We start from the raw sequence: 17300 nt of genomic DNA on the forward strand, positions 1-17300 counted from the left end.
GACGGCTTTCCTGAACAAATGATTTCTCTCCAAACAAAAAACCCAGAGAAAAAATGAATACTTCCAGGAGTTTGCTACCAGGAATTGCCAAAGTTGTGTGGCGTTTTCTAAACACAACTCTAGTGGCAACTGATTGAACTGCAAAAATAATAACTTTTTCCAAACAGGTTTCCTGAATCCCGCTGGCCAGCTTTTATCAGATATGTTTTCTAATTATTATTTGTTTATTATTTTTTGTATCAAATTTAATATAAATATTTTTTCTTTAGTTAAAAAAGTGATTTAATCTTTTTTACAGTTTTAGATCATATTTACATAAGGACACTGATTAAAACACCAGTTTAACTTGTAGCGTATCTTGAGTATTATTGTTGAACACAGCTTACTTGCTATATAGAAAGTTGCTTTTTTAAATTACAGTACAGATTCAAAATTGTTAGTAACATTTATGTTAAATTACTGTTTATAAAACAACTGGGTTATAAGCATTTATCAGCAAAAAAAGCATGTTAATACTTAAAATATAATAACTGTAGTAATCGTATAGTTCCAAAAAGCAACGAGTAAACACTTGTCTATATCTAATATCTAATTCAGTTCAGCAAAATTCATCTGGTATGACTTTGGTTATACAATCTGATCACTGTTGGTAAAAAAGACTTCCTGTATCTTTCTCTGTAACACCGGGGGTTGAATTAATCTTGTACTAAAAGAGCTTGCACACGCTTGGACTGTATCAAAAAGGGGATGACTATCGTGGTTCATTATACTGACAAATTTGTCCAGCATTCAATCATGTGCAATGTCTTCTATGGTATGTAGTGCACACCCCACAACAGAACCTGCCCTTTTTATAAGCTTATTTAATTTGTTTTTTTCCTTCTCTAACAGTCCCCCTCCCCAGCAGGTAACAGCATACAAAATCACCGAAGACACCACAGAATAATAAGCAGTTTTTAACTGTCTGACACACACCAAAAGACCTCAGTCGTCTTAATAAATGAATGCGGCTCTAACCTTTCTTGTACACCTGAATTGTATTTTCAGACCAATCGAGCTTGTTATTCAAATATACACCCAGGTACATTATTAGGTAAGGTATTGTATAACAATAGTTTGTTCTGTAGACTATCGAAAAAATATATAGCTTAAAGGGGCTAATAATTTTGACCTTAAAATGGTTTTTAAAAAAATTTAAACTGATTTTATTCTAGCTGAAATAAAGCAAATAAGACTTTCTCCAGGAGAAAAAATTATGATCAGACATACTCTGAAAATTTCCTTGCGCTGATAAATATCATTTGGTAAATATATAAAAAAAAATGTAATCAAAATCAAAAGGGGGCTAATAATTCTGGCTTCAACTGTATATTGTATTGAATTTAAAAAATTGGGATTCGGGGGTTTTGAGATGTCTTATGGTGTATATAATGTTGCTGTTTACTAAATCTGTCGTGAGTTTAAAGTTAGTTATATTTAACTATATATTAGTTTAATTAGAATTGGGTTCCATATTGGTTCAAATACAGTATATTCATCTAGAGTCTAAGGCAATACGTTATTATTTCCATTTAATACAATTTCTCTATTTTTTTTATTCATTGTTCATACGTTGGTGGGTCTGAGCTGAGCCAGTTAGATGTAATACATTTTAGTGCTGCAGAAAGCAATATTTGCAATAATACTTTTTTCCCCATGCTATCAGGTACCATAGGACTGCCTCAGTTGGATCAAAGGGAACATCAATACAAAATATGTCTCTAAGTACCTTATAGATATCACCCCAGAACTGCTGCAGTTTTAGGCAATACCTATGAGAGTGGTTCCCTAAATGATAACCACATTCTCTAATATCTTGTAATGATTTAAGATACAAGAAATACCTTGTAATGATTTTCCATTTAAATTCTCTCCATAGAGTTTGAGTTTGTGGGCTTCTGAGCATTTGTCTATTCCGTTTACTTGTATACCTGCACTTCAGCCTCCCACCATTCTTTTATTTATTAACAATTTTAATGTTATAAAGTGAAATATTTTCTAGGTTGGTGTTGTATATTACGCTACAAAAACCTTGTAATATATTTCCAGTACATTTTCTGCTTTACAGACTTATTTATATTAATTCTTACACATTATATAATTTCAAACTACTAAAAATCTATCACATTAAAAGTAATTTTGTTAAACTGTAGAGTTGAAGGTTCAACATCAAAATACAACAGAACAGAGATCAAGCTCCCTTAATGCAATTCACAACTGTAAATAAACGGAAAACACTTGTGAATCACAAAATATGGCAACTGTTAATTAACAAATGTTTTTCACAGCGTACATAGAAAGCATAAATGTAAGTGTAAATGTATAATGTTTCAATGAACCTTTGTAATAATTAGGGATGTAACGGTATCAGAATTTCACGGTACGGTAATACCTCGGTATGAATGTCACGGTACAGTATTTATTGAATCATTTACAGGAAAAAAAAAACTTTTGAAAATACTCCCAAAAAAGTGCCAAAAGTGTCAATGACATACAAATTAGTCATCTATCTGTTAGCTTTGAAACAGGAACTTCAATTTTAATAACAAAAAATTATTAAACCATGTAAAAAAATAAAGTTTCAATTTAGTATTGTTAAAAACTCATCACATTTAACATTTAATCACTCACTTAGATAGAGATGGGTTTAAAGGAAAATTATCATATAATTATAATCTGGTAAAAGCTGGTATCTCTGGGTATTTACAATGTCCCCTGCAACAGAAAAAACCCCTCTCATTTGGGACTGAGGATTCTGGGACAAGAGAGATATGACTTGGCCCATGTTGACAGCAGTGGGGTAACGTTGTGCATTGTCTTTCCCCCACTTGAGAGGACAAACCATGAGTGAGATAGAGATCTCTTTGCGGTACAAGTCAATGTCTGCATCAATCTGAACAGTGTGCTGTGTTTCTGCAGTCCCCATGACTGTTATTAGTCGTATTCCCCAACTTGCAGGCACGTGCACACATAGGGCTCAACCTGTGCAGTGCACATGCCCTTTTTAGTCTTGGATAGAAAATGCCCTTCCAAAACGATCAAAAGTGCCCCCGCGACGCGACGCGACACAACCTCCGTCCAGTCCAGCCCTTCAGTAGGCGCGCGATAACACCTCTCTTGATAATGCGCGCTCAACCCCCCCTCGGCGCTTTACAATACACGCGCCACAACACAGCTGATCAGAACGCGCGCGACAGCACCGCTATTCAGCACGCGCGCGGCGACAACACCCGCTTTAGGTTCGATCATTTCCATCTTTTTTTCATCTCCGCTACTAGCAGCACACTCCATTTCCGCATTACTGGATCTGTAGCGACAACAGACCGCAAAGGATTATGGCCACGCCGGGGCTGATGGGAAATGAAGTTCCAGCTACCTCCCGTTCGCTTCATTCGCCTGAGCACATTTTCTCAGAAGACCTATAGTTTTACCGAGTCATGCGACTTCGGTAATATCGAAAAAATTTAATATTGCGGTATGACGGTATTTACAATACCGTTACATCCCTAGTAATAATACAACCTCAAAATTGAATATTGTTACTCAGATATATTCATGGGAAAAATTAAACATCATTTGATTTGTACTTATTAAGAATAAATGATCACACTAAGCGTTATAGTAACATAGGACACTGGACAACAGAGCTGAAGGATCCACATGCAGTTTAATAAAGGAAAATCATACAGACAATGGTCAATACAGGAGCAAAACAGGAGCATAATCCAAAAACATAGTCAAAATACAGGCGAGAGGTCAGGCTAGGTGGCAAAAAGGCAAAAAACAAGACACAGGAAATCAAAAAAGCACTTCATAATGTTCATGAAAGAAACAAGACCCGGCCTTGAGAATGTGAGATGTATAAATAGTCCATGTAATCAATGAGATGCTCTCCAGCAGTGTCTGTATTTGAATGTTCAGATTATTGTCAGCTGCTGGGGGTGCTAATGGCTGCAAAGAGTTCTGGGAGTTTTTGTTCAGTCAAGCTGCGTCCCAAATCGCATACTTATGCACTATTCTACGCCATTTTGTAGTATAAATAGTGTAAGTAGTGTGTTCACACTGAAAACTCTAAAAATAATAAGTGCACTTTAATTTCCCGGATGATGCACTCATTCAGCCGCTAAAATGAAGTGTGTAATGATGGACACTTCACGCACTCAACGACCGCAGGTTTGCTTACGTAGCGGAAGAGGCGGAGCTATCGGACGCACATGTTGAATAACTTTATTTATTTTGGATGGTGAGAACAAAATTCTTCTACGAGAGTGATTATAGTGCCTCCCGATGGTGAATGCGGCAACACTCACGGCAGGTAATATTTGATAATTCGGTCGTTTATTTCACTGATTTGGTGACCGTCAAACGTCATCAGGGAAACGGTTTGAATTTCCACTTAGTAAAAAAACATTAGTGTGCCATTTGGGACGCCACTACATACATGTACTATCCTGTTGAGTGTGTAAGTGCATAAGTACATAGTGCATGAGTGCATAGTGTATAGTGTGCCATTTGGGACGCAGCTTCAGAATACCAGAAGTCATCTCCAGTTGGGAACACACCGCTGGTGTGCAGTATAAAAAAATGTAATTTTAAGTCAAACCTAACCTAACTTGCCTAATTAATTACCCTAACCTGCCTAATTAACCTAGTTAAGACTTTTAATGTCACTTTAAGCTGCATGCAAGTGTCTTGAAAAAGTATGTTGTAAAATATTATTTACTGTCATCATGGCAAATATAAAATAAATCAGTTAATAGAAATAAGTTATTAAAACTATGTTTAAAAATGTGTTGAAAAAAATCTGCTCTAATCTGGGCTAATAATTCAGGAGGGCTAATAATTCTGACTTCAATATGTTGTTTTAAAATAACACCGTGCAAAAGCATAAATAAATAGGGGAAAAATTTAAATAAACAAAAACACGAATCACAAAATACGGTAAACTGCTAATTTATGGATATTTTTACAGTGCACTAAATTTTATTTCATGTCTTGTCTTTGACCAATAAAATGGGTTTATACAGTTTTCACAGTCAAGTTGCTAAAAAATTAAAACAGTTTATGTGTTTTTTTTTTACATGTTTACTGTTTTACATTTTTGAAAACCTGACACTTTGGAAACCTGATGTCTGCATTACCTGCAGCTACAGATAGCATTTGCAAAAGGTCAGATTGTTACCTCTTCCTGCGAGTTAGAAAACACATTTATGGATCTTAAACAGATTAGAGCTCTAAAGATGGCCAGATGAGGCGACTGCATGTCCTCTGAGCAAACGCTGTGGCGGCTGCTCATAAAGGCTGATGTTTCAGCAAAATGTGATGATCAAATGAAAATAATAAACAAATATTTGACATGTTCTGCATTTGTAATCTTAATTGCTTTCATTATACAAGCTTTATTTATTTATTTTGAACCACATTTAGACATTGAATGGGAAAGAAGGGAAAGTTGCAGTGGCTGTATACTGTTTTCAAGTCATGACCTGAATAAATCTAGCTTTCATAGCCGTGATTTGTAATACAAAATGAGATATAGATTGAAACTCTTCAGTACGTATGAGTCACCAAAGAGCAATCTATAACAAAAGCGCAATTCTCATTAAAAAAACATGTTTTTCGTCAGTAAACTGAGAAGCGTTTCCATAAAAATCTTGCCACTCTCATTCAGTGATTAGATTTTGACTTGTACTTTGGCATTTACGAGGGCTGTTGTGGGTTTTTTGTACTGTAGGGAGAGGAGGAAGAGCAAGAGAGTCTAAATTGTCTATCCATTATAGCAAAATGGACGCTGATTGTCCTGTTTCTAGGAGAATGAGTGTAATTGTGGATGCAAGAACACAGGTGTGAAAGTCTGCACGTGGACACCATCTACAGCTTTCACTGCTCATTCACACATCAACAAAGCTCTGATCTCACACAACATTAAACACACACACACATTTGGCAGGATTTAAAAAGATAGTTTACGCCAAAAATGAGAATTCTGTCGTTGATTACTGGCCTTTTACTTGTTTAAACCGTAATGCGATTCTGTCTTCTCTTAAACACTAAATATGACATTTTAAAAAAAGCTGAAAACCTTTAACCATTGACTTTTATAGTATTTATTTTACCTACTAAAGCAGTCTAAACCACTATTATTTTTAGGGTTGCACCAATACAAATTTTTTGGAAGCGATCTGATCCCGATGCCAAAATTCTGAGTATCAACCGATACAGATCCTATTCCAATACTATGCCTTTTTTGGTTTGTTTGTTATTTTATGCTGAGGTTTTATAGTTTTGGTAATAAACTCAAATAATATATCTTCCTTAGAATAATAGACCCATAGGCCTAATGTATATGACAGATGGGACAATCTAACTACAAACATGATGCTTTCTATAAACTATGGGCTACATTATCTGAGCATTTGTTATGACATTAATATGATCTGCTGTGGTCCAGCTTCCTTTACCACTATTGACCCTAAAAAACACAAACTGGTCTGTTAAATAAAATATTAATATAAATAAAATTACAATGAAATATTCACAGTTTCAGAGTAGCCTATTCATTTATTCATCCATTTTCTCCTCCTTTTCCGGGGGCCAGATAGCGGAGGCAGCAGTCTTGGGAGAGAACCCCAGACTTCTCTCTCATCAGACACTTCCTCCAGCTCCTCCGGGGGGATCCCGAAGCGTTCCCAGGCCAGCCGAGAGACATAGTCCCTCGAGTTTGTCCTGGGTCTTCCCCGAGGCCTCCTCCCGGTAGGACATGCCTGGAACACCTCCCTAGGTAGGCATCCAGGAGGTATCTGAAACAGATGCCCGAGCCACCTCAGCTGACTTCTCTCGATGTGGAAGAGCAGCGGCTCTACTCCAAGCTCCTCCGTGGTGACAGAGCTCCTCACCCTATCCATAAAAGTGTGCCCTGCCACCCTTTAAAGGAAACTCCTTTCGGCCACTTGTATCCGAGATCTTGTCCTTTCGGTCATGACCCAAAGCTCATGACCATAGGTGAGAGTAGGAACGTAGATTGACAGGTAAATAGAAAGCTTTGCCTTTCTGCTCAGCTCATTCTTTATAACAAAGGACCGGCACATCGACCGCATAACTGCTGTCGCAGCACCAATACGCCTATCAAACTCATGTTCCATCCTTCCCTCTCTCGTGAACCAAACCCCAAGCTACTTAAAACTCCTCCAGCTGGGGTAAGGACTTTCCTTAAACCTGGAGGAGGAAAACCACCTTTTTCCGGTGGAGCACCATGGCCTTGGACTTGGAGGTGCTGTTCCTCCTCCCTGTTGAGCTGCGTCACACTCAGCAGCAAACGGCCACAGTGCATGCTGAAGATCCATGTTCGATGAAGCCAACAGAACAACATCGTCTGTGAATAACAGAGATGAAATCCTGTGGTCCTCCAACTGGACCCCCTCCAGGCCAAGGCTGTGCCTTGAAATTCTGTCCATAAAAATTATGAACAGAATTGGTGACAAGGGGCAGCCCTGCCGGAGTCCAACATGCACTGTAAACAAGTCTGAATTATTGCCAGCAATGCAAACCAGACTCCTACTCTGTTCATACAGGGACGAGACAGCCCTTAACAGAGCGGCCCGGTATTTGCAGAAGAAATCAATGCGTTGAGGATCTGTCCAATGTGTTATTGAGCCTTTTCTAATTTAACTTTTAGGTTTTCAGGTAATAACCCTCTACTCCAGTGTAGCGAATGTGATCTGCTGATCTAACAGACATGTGCAACAACAGCAATGATCTCCTTGTTGCAGGGCAAAATGAACACATTTAATGCAAAACTAAATGCGTTTCTCCACTGATTACTCATATTAACAGGAACAAACAGTCTTGGAAAGTTTTTCGTGTTGTCATGACGCGACACACACTTTGAATTGTGAATGAATGGAGAATATTTGACAGGCACGGCGGCGGAAAGTGCAGAAATGGACATAAATTTAAGCACTTGAATATTCATCTGTGCTTCACATTGAACAGAATGGCTTCAGAACATTTAGGATATAGCAGACCTACATGACAACTTTCTAGGTTGTTATAATAGGCTACCTTCATGGCTTTTGTTGGCTCATAAATGACACAGAATATAGCGCACACGCAAGATTGGATTTGGATCGTTACCAGTTGGCTGATAGCCGATCCAGCAAAAATATTGAACTGATATCCGATCCAAGTATTGGGATCAGTGCATCCTTAATTATTCTATAAGGATTTTGAAGATGTAAGATACTGTCGATGTAATATTTATTGAAAACAGTCTTATTTATTGGAGTCTTTCTTGCTTTCTGGGAATTTGTGCATTTTGTTAAACACAAGTAAGCTTATAATATATAGATAGGTTTTGTAATGTTTTTGGTATCAATTCTAAACCCCACAATTTGATTCTATACTAATTTGTGAGTTTTATTCGCCTTATTTTTTTATGCGGAAGTGTGCTTGTTTTTGCGAACTTCCAAATCAGTTGCCAGCATCAAAGCTTATGCCACTTACTAATAATTCTGACTTCAACTGTATATTTTCATAAAATGAAACTTTCTGAACATTGATGTTGGATAAACCCAAGTGTGCCGCAAGTCTACGTTTGAGTGAGGGTCTCGGCTGTTAGATCGCCCCCTGGGGGCTGGCTGCAGTACAAGTCATAAAGCCCGCCTCCTCCGTGTTAATGAAGGAGACTTGAGCCCAAATAAAAAAAAATATTACACTTGCAATAAAATGTCCCGAAAGATAGTTCTGGTCGATTAAGGCACTGGTTATTGTGCTGAAATAGGTGCAGATCTTCATTTTTGTAAACAGTTTGTTTTTAGCAGTAATTTAATGCTGGGCGTGTCATCGTGATTGACAGCTGTGATTGACAGTTTCTCAAAGCGCGGCGTCTGAGCTTCGGCAGGAGACTGAAGTAGACTGAAGTGTTATTATTCAATTTCTGTGTTATTTTACCATGACAAAATGAGTTCAGCAGTAAACTATAGTTTCTGACATACATGATCCTGGTGGAACACTGTTTATTCGCTAAGTTCAGGGCTTTTTTCGGGCTTTATTAGTTTGCTGATACACGCCTAGCCACCCAGATAGCAAAACACATTTCCGGCTAGATTCTCGCCTGCCGGAGACTTATCTCTTAGAGCTCAGACTGACTAACGTTACCTCTGCTGGACCTACTCCGGATGCCTGGACTCACTACCCAATTCCAGCCCGAGTCAATCGAGCCAGATGCGGCGGCCGAGCGAGCAGGCGCTGCCGCATGCGAGCCGGAATCAGCCCGCGATGCCGCGAGTAAGTTATGCGCTGCGGCCTGGAGCTGGCGCGATTGAATATATAAAACCCTCATATTTGTTAACGTTATTACATCCATTTGTGTTGATATGACAGCAAACGCATGCTGAGAAGTTCGGGGGGCGTAGTTGATTTTACATAAAGCGTTTGGTTGGAAGCTCGACTCCGCTCATTTTCGCGGCTCCTCCTCTGGCTCCATCAGACAGTCCTTCTGCGCATGTCAAGGCTCCAATTTCAGCAGTCTTTTGCGACAGTTTGTGCCCGTCAAGCAGGCGTTTTGCCCTCAAGGCGTTCAATGGGAAAAAGGGCTGTCGTGTCGTCCATATTTTTTACAGTCATTGGATAAACCTATGTACTATTGGGCATCAGTGCAATTTCTAGAGCTGCAGCTTTTCTCAAAATCTAAGCTAAACAAGATTGTTCACCTTAACATGCAGGAATGCAAAGCACGGATTGTGTTCGGTTGTTCTTTCTCATGGCATTATTTGATCCAGTAGCTTTTTCTTGACGGCAAGGTACATACTGTACAATCTAAAAAAGCACAGCAAATGCTCTTCAAACCCCAAACTGAAATCCACACGCACACAGTGAGGGCCAGACGCATCTGTTCTGTCCAACTTAAGCAAAGATGATGAAGGCATGACACTTTTCTCATGACATATTGTGTTTAATCACTCTAGTTTGGTTAGATTTCATTGTTTAGAATTGATCTTTTAATAAACTTGCGAGCAGAGACAAAAACCAGAGCTAAAAGAGACAACGAAGAACAGATTTGGCCCAGCAGGAAACAGACCACAGAATCTGATTGCTTTGATACTGGAAATTTAGTGGGGTTTATTGCTGTCATTAGTGGTGCTTGCTTGAGATATTTTAAAGCCCCAGAAGCATTAAAGTTTGCTGCCTTACCGTTCATGCTGAAATGAATGATGCATCTAATCATGCATTTTATTAACTAAGGCTTAACAATATATCATTTCATTGCATTACACATCCTGTGAATGCACATATCACAATGTCAAGAGTGTGGATCAGTTAACCTGGCAACACAGTCAGTTCTCCTCTGACCAAACGCCTTGTACACAGAATATCAAGATGTTTTTCTTTCTTTCTTTCTTTCTTTCTTTCTTTCTTTCTTTCTTTCTTTCTTTCTTTCTTTCTTTCTTTCTTTCTTTCTTTACATCAATTGTAATATTAACAGCTAATAAATCTCACACTGGAATACGCATTAGTTCAGGAGATGAAATCTTCAGTTTTGGGGGGGTTTTTTGGCTTTAAAATACATCATAGAATGTACTGATAGATGCCGTTCCTATAGTGCAATGAGTCACATGATTTCGCCCGCCTGTAAAGGTCCTGAATAGTTGGCAGATTGCAACCAATGCTTTGAAGTCAGGCTGTATACCGAACCCTTTCGTATGGATTCATTAATCGAAATGTGCCGAAATGAATCAACACTTGCAGCAGTTTAATCACAGCCTCAGAAAACCACGGTGTCTTTCTCGTTTTGTAGGTGTTTGCTGTTTGAGGTTGAAGGAAATTACTGTTATCAGGAACCTAAAGGTGGATTACAGTCGCACACAGGTGTAATTATCCTGTGTGTAGGCTCTTCCTGTCTGTTTCCTTTTCATCTGTGCAGCGTATAGAGCACACTGTGTGTACTGCATATTAAATTGATCAGTATTCACTCTCTAAAGTGACAAGGAGAAGGAATATACAATAATCGCTTCGTTCTCTGCTCTTTGGTACTCATCTGAGCTTGAAACACTCTATTTCTACAAATATTGACAAACATGACATTTTTTTGAAGCTGTGTGATAAATGAGAGACAAGGGTTCAAAAGGGTTTACACAATCGCTGCACTATCACAGATTCAGCATCTTTATCAACAGGAAAGGACTTCTTTCCCCTGAGATGGGTGATTTTCCTTAACTGTGTCCCCTAAGGCAGATTCACATTGCAGTACATGCACTTTTGTGCGTACAAAGATTTAGCCTAACAATGCTTGTAAATCTTGGTGTTAACCAGTAATGTAAGCAAACTAATTTTTCTCAGCTGTTGTATGTAAACATCTTATGAAATGTTCTTTTAGCATTCTGAAAGACTTGTTTACTAAGCCAAAATGAGAACAATGTTAAGTTTTAGAGCTTCTTGATGTGAATGTCAAAGTAGAAGTTGTCATTGGGTGAAAATGTGAAATGTACTGAGACACCTTGTATATAGCAAGGTAAACGTCTTTAGAACATATTGTAGAACAGTTCTTAAAACATTTCTTTATTTTTTTCTTTTCTTTTCTTTTCTTTACTGTATGTAGCTTGTGTGTGGCATCATTTTTTAAAAATAACCCTTTAACTGCCTGCTCTACCGAATGGTTGACCATGTTTTGACTGATTTGAAAAATGACTGTTAAAATCATTTAAAGGAGGACTGTTTTAAATATTAGTTTACACACACAACATTGTTGGTTTACAAGAAAATCAAACAAACATAATTCTGTTGCAGTAATACAATTGATTTTGGTTTTATTGTAAAAAAAAAAAATCCCCAGAAAAACGTGTTAAATGACAATCTGAAATATTATATAGCTTACTTAAAGAGATTAAGATGATTTAGTATTCAAAAAGGTTTTATTTAGAATTTTTTTTAAATCAAATTTGTCTAACGCTTCATATTTTCTGATTTGTCATAGTATATGTATTAATTCCTGTACTTTTACCATAAACCAACATATCAACCATTTGGTAGATGTTGATATTTTAGAAATTATGGAATGTGTTGGGAAAAAAATGCGTTTAATGTGTTAACTAGCGACATTGGGAGTTAAGAAATGCAATCTTAAAATGTTTTTTCTTGGTAGGGCAGTTAAAGAGATAAGCTGCAGGTTGCATACAATGACTGTATGAGGATTCTGCTTAAAAAACTATATGGTGCAGTGCAAGTGAATTCTTCTCTTAGGTACTGTACAGGTTTGATTATTTCCTGCTTTGATGAGCAATTTAAAGTATGTTTTTTTTAGTTGACTGGAGAATTCTGTTGCTGGCAAATCCTAGGCTTACTGGTGTACATTATGAGTCACTTTTAAGGAAATATTAGCATTGTCTTTTTTAATGTATATTGTTTGGTTTATTATTCTGTTGCTAGTGGATCTAGTGTCTGGAAATAAAGTTGAATATAGACCCTTTTCACATTTATGGACTTCTCAGTAGCGGAAGGCGTTAGAGCACAGTGAATTGGAGAGTATAACAAATATAGTTTTTTTACAATTCTATTTATTGAAATAATAAAAGAAAAACTCCACAATGGTGTTATCAAAACTTTGAGAAAAAGGAAAAAGAAAGTGTGAGACTGATGAAGGCAGCCAGAGGAGAGGGTCACGTCAAATTTACTCTCAGCCTCATAGACGCTGCATTAGAAACACCTCACATCTTCACAGCTTTAATTAATTTTTTTTTGTAATTTGATGCAAAGATGATATAATACATTGATAAACATACATACATTAAAAAAAAAAAAAATATATATATATATATATATATATATATATATATATATATATATATATATATATATATATATATATATATAATTTATTTATTTAAATATTTAAAACTTTTAAGCATTCAAGATTATGATGACCGTTAAATGCATCATAACATTCTTGTGAAAAGGGTCTATTACGGTTTGGTTTTGTCATTCTGATCTAGATCCTTAAATCTTTCCTATATGATGCGCAAGAAACATCAATGTTGAAAACCTTACTGCTGTCCTTAAGTGGTGAAATGTTTTTCAGGATACTTTTATGAAGTTCAAAAGAACAGCATGTATTTGAAGAGATTTTTTACAATTACTTTTATATAAATGTTTGTCCCTGGACCACAAATCTTGTCTTTAGACATGGTTATACTGCACTTTTCACCCTATTGACTTCCATTCATACAGATACTAATGCTGCAGACAAGCATACAAAGCTTGTGCAACAATTTTCACATGTTGTTCGTTGCATTTCAAAGTTCAAGCTTGGTGAAATCTGACCTGCGACCAATAGACAATCAAGAAATGTAAAATATGGGTAAATAATTTATTTCATCAGTGTCACATCATCTTAATTAATCCCTCACCTTTTCTCAGCAACGTTCAACTAAATTTTTGCATGCTCAAACTCTAGTGTATTTGCTTTGTGTCACAGTTAAATTTGTCGGAATGGCCATTAATGCATTGAGTAAAAATAATCAATTTTATGCCAGAAATCGTTTTATGTAAAGATCACATTCCATTACTTTGTTCGTATATTTTCTATTATCAAAACTTAATTTTTTGCATGGCTAAGAACTTAATTTGGACATTTTAAAGGGTCACATTACACCAAAATGCATTTTTTGAGATGATGACAGTCATATATATGTCCCATGCTGCTAAAAACACTATTAGGACACTTATTTGAAGTCAGAATTATTAGCCCCTTTCAAAAAATTTTCTTCTTTTTTAAAAATATTTTCCACAATGTTTAACAAAACAAAGACATTTTCACAGCATGTCTTTTTCTTCTGGAGAAAGTCTTACTTGTTTTATTTTGGCTAGAATAAAAGCAGTTTTTTATTTTTAAACACCATTTTAGGGACAAATTATTAGCCCCTTTAAGCTATATTTTTTATCGATAATCTACATAACAAACCACCATTATACAATAACTTGTCTAATTACCCTAACCTGTCTAGTTACCTTAATTAACCTAGTTAAGCCTTTAAATGTCACTTTAAGCTTAGACGTGTACTTGAAAAATATCTAGTCAAATATTATTTACTGTCATCATGATAAAGGTAAAATAAATCAGTTATTAGAAATGAGTTATTAAAACTATTATGATTAGAAATGTGTTGAAAAAATCTGCTCTCCATTTAACAGAAATTGGGGGAAAATAAACATGCAGTCTAATAATTCAGGGGGGCTAATAATTCTGACTTTAACTGTATTTCACAAAAAATAAAATTATAAATAAAAATAGTTTGTTTTTGCGTTGTTTAGAGCAAATTCATTCTTCTGGTTTAAAAAGAAATTTTGAAGCTACGTCACAGCGATTAGATCAGATTGTAAATTCCAGTGTGGAGATTGGCTGTCTGTACCGGCCGGTACGAAGTAACATCATTGAGTTTTCAGCACATCCGTTCATTAATTTTTGAGAAAGATTTGTTTCGAACAAATCAGCGCGCTCTATTGTGAATGAGATGCAACTTCATTATGTATGATATAGCTATGAAAGACTCCTTTTACCTGTTACAGTGTTCAGAGAGACGCCACATTGTTTAGCCAACTATAAATAAAACAAGAGGAAGAAGAATTGTTCGGAGACATGGGTCGTCAGTGTTGCATTTATAAATGAGCCACAACAAAGGTTTTGATTCCGTTTACCCACAATGAGAGCACCGTAAAAATATGTTTGTATGATTGTCCTGTCTACAGATTTGGTAAGTGTGTGATCAGTGTTCTTTGTTTATGTTTATTCAGAGGCAAAATTAGTTAGTATCATCAGCAGTACTCTTCCACTTTTTAAGTCAGAATAAATGGCCTCCCTGAATAATTAGCCCCACTGTTTATTTTTTTCCCCAATTTCTGTTTAACGGAGAGCAGATTTTTTTTCAACACATTTCTAAACATAATAGTTTTAATAACTCATCTCTAATAACAGATTTTTTTTATCTTTGCCATGATGACAGTGAATAATATTTGACTAGATATTTTTAAAGGCACTTCTATACAGCTTAAAGTGACATTTAAAGGCTTAACTAGGTTAATTAGGTTAACTAGGCACTGTAGGCAGGTTAGGTTAATTAGGCAAGTTATTGTATAACAATGATTTGTTCTGTAGACTATCGGAAAAAATAGCTTAAAGGGGCTAATAATTTTGACATTAAAATGGTTTAAAAAAAATAAAAACTGCTTTTATTTTAGCCGAATTAAAACAAATAAGACTTTCTCCAGAAGAAAAAATATTATTAGACATACTGTGAACATACTATGACCATTTATGTGAAACTGCTTTGACACAATCTACATTGTAAAAGCGCTATACAAATAAAGCTGAATTGAATTAAATTGAATTCCCTTGCTCTTTTAAACATCATTTGTGAAATATTAAAAAAGAAAAAACAATTCAAGGGGGGCTAATAATTCTGACTTCAATTGTACTTTAGTCAAAATGATTTAGATAATAATTTTACAGTAATACCATACCACACCATGCTTCAATTGACAGCTTACTTTCAAATTCAGATAATACATACATCTTAGTTTCCAAAAATGTAATTAAATGAATATAAAAGTCATTTTAATGTATCTGATTATAATTTACTTTTCTCACTGACCACAAACTTTTAAATGGGTCAATTATAAAGCTAACCCAATATCCACACACACAAACAAAGCAAGCAACTACTGCAGTTATTCGCATGGAACATATGTTACGCCCTAGTTTCTGTGCATTCATGCTTTCATTTGTTTGTTTGCTTGCTTTTTTTTTTTCTTCTGCACTGCCACTCTTTTGCTCCACTCTAGTGGCATTGTTGTCATTTTGACAGAATTGGAAAGCACTTGCTCTGAAACTGGGCAGTCGAATATAACATCTACAGTAAGCATTGTTAAAGCTTACATCACATAAACAGTAAGCATTGTTAAAGCTTACATCACACAAAAAAATCGATTTCAAGTTTTGAGTTAGCTGGCAGCTGGTGGTGACCAGCATGCGTTGCTCCCATTTTAAACAGTCATTGTCACAATGTTTGAAATTCATGCTGATCTCTACAGCAGGAGTGGTGCAAACCCAGGTGGTGCTAATCAGAAGTTTTAATTATACATGTTATCGTTGTCAAAGCTCAAGTGACATCATAATTACTGTAATTAATCCAGATTGCCCGTGTTTATGCATAGCTATTTGTAAGAAGTCTGTTTTCTGATGTCTGTTTGGATTCCTGTTTTCCAACAAGGTTTTTCTACAAAGATGTTTTCATAAATTTATAGACAAAAACAAAAAGGCGGGGGGAGGGTGGTGGGTACATCCTCCATTTGTCAGGAAAGCAACTATTGTGTGTGAACTTTTAGTTTCTTTCCTTGGATTGTTTTTGCTCTATGCTAAATAAAGAATAGCCATGAAAAATATTTGTAATCTGTAGCATTGTAGATTTGTTTATTGCTTCGCATGTTATGTTTTCTTGCTATTATAAATTCAGCTGCTTATCTTCACAGTAGAGAACGGATCAGTGAATATTTCTACATGTCAATAATAAAACAACTCAACTGTCCATCTTGGTTTGAGTTTGTCCAGCAGGAGTATTTGAATCAATATGTATGACTGCTTAGAAATTTTAATCAGTGGCCCGAACTGGCTGCAGCAACATCTGACCCGAGTACAGTAAACAGTGTCCTGAGACTCTTATCTCAATCCATGGCATTTAAAATGGATTTATTTTTAGCTGGTAGACTCCTGGCATGGGCATTGAATGTCGGAGTAGATTATTCACATGTTAAAATGCCATGTCAGTGTTGTGGTAAATTAAGTTCATATTTACTGTAGTTCAGAATGCAATAAAATGACAGAAACATAAATGAGACGCATGAAAATGAATAAAGCCGGGGAATCAAAGGGATTAGCAATGTTAAATGAAATTAGCAAAGCTTTTTTAATTTATGGTTAATTTTCTATTGAAGCCGGAACTTAAAGCAAAGGTTCTACATACAAACCTGTACATAACTTAAAGTCCTTTTTCGTTAACACTTTATTTTAATGGTCCATTTGAGTATTAGTAGACTGTCTGCTTAATATCTGTTGCTCCTTCAACAGATATTTAACTGACTATAAGAAACTTTTCAAGTACATATTAATTTACACTAACCCTAAACCCAGCCTAACAGTTTACTTATAATCTACTGAGAATTAGTTGTAATGTAACTTAAATAAAAAAAAGGACCATCAAAATAAAGTGTGACCC

General features: G+C 36.1%; 1 protein-coding gene and 1 long non-coding RNA gene across 2 annotated transcripts in view; one reads left to right on the top strand and one right to left on the bottom strand.

Annotated features, from left to right (window-relative positions):
• The first annotated feature begins 732 nt into the window (after positions 1-732).
• On the top strand, positions 733-4774 carry LOC147843625 (uncharacterized). The gene is made up of 4 exons (XR_015494148.1): positions 733-1675; positions 1737-2382; positions 3550-4024; positions 4569-4774. It is a non-coding gene; the product is annotated as an uncharacterized LOC147843625 (long non-coding RNA).
• igfn1.3 (immunoglobulin like and fibronectin type III domain containing 1, tandem duplicate 3) overlaps positions 1197-17300 on the bottom strand; it is a 229655-nt gene continuing 213551 nt past the window's right edge. The window contains exon 23 of the mRNA XM_087257858.1: positions 1197-1234. Coding sequence (XP_087113984.1) covers positions 1206-1234 — 29 coding nt within the window. The 3' untranslated portion in view covers positions 1197-1205. The remainder of the gene's footprint in view (positions 1235-17300) is intronic.

This window comes from Danio rerio, chromosome 6 (assembly GCF_052040795.2).
Source record: "Danio rerio strain M-AB ecotype USA chromosome 6, GRCz13ab, whole genome shotgun sequence".
In the NCBI taxonomy this organism is placed as follows: domain Eukaryota; kingdom Metazoa; phylum Chordata; class Actinopteri; order Cypriniformes; family Danionidae; genus Danio; species Danio rerio.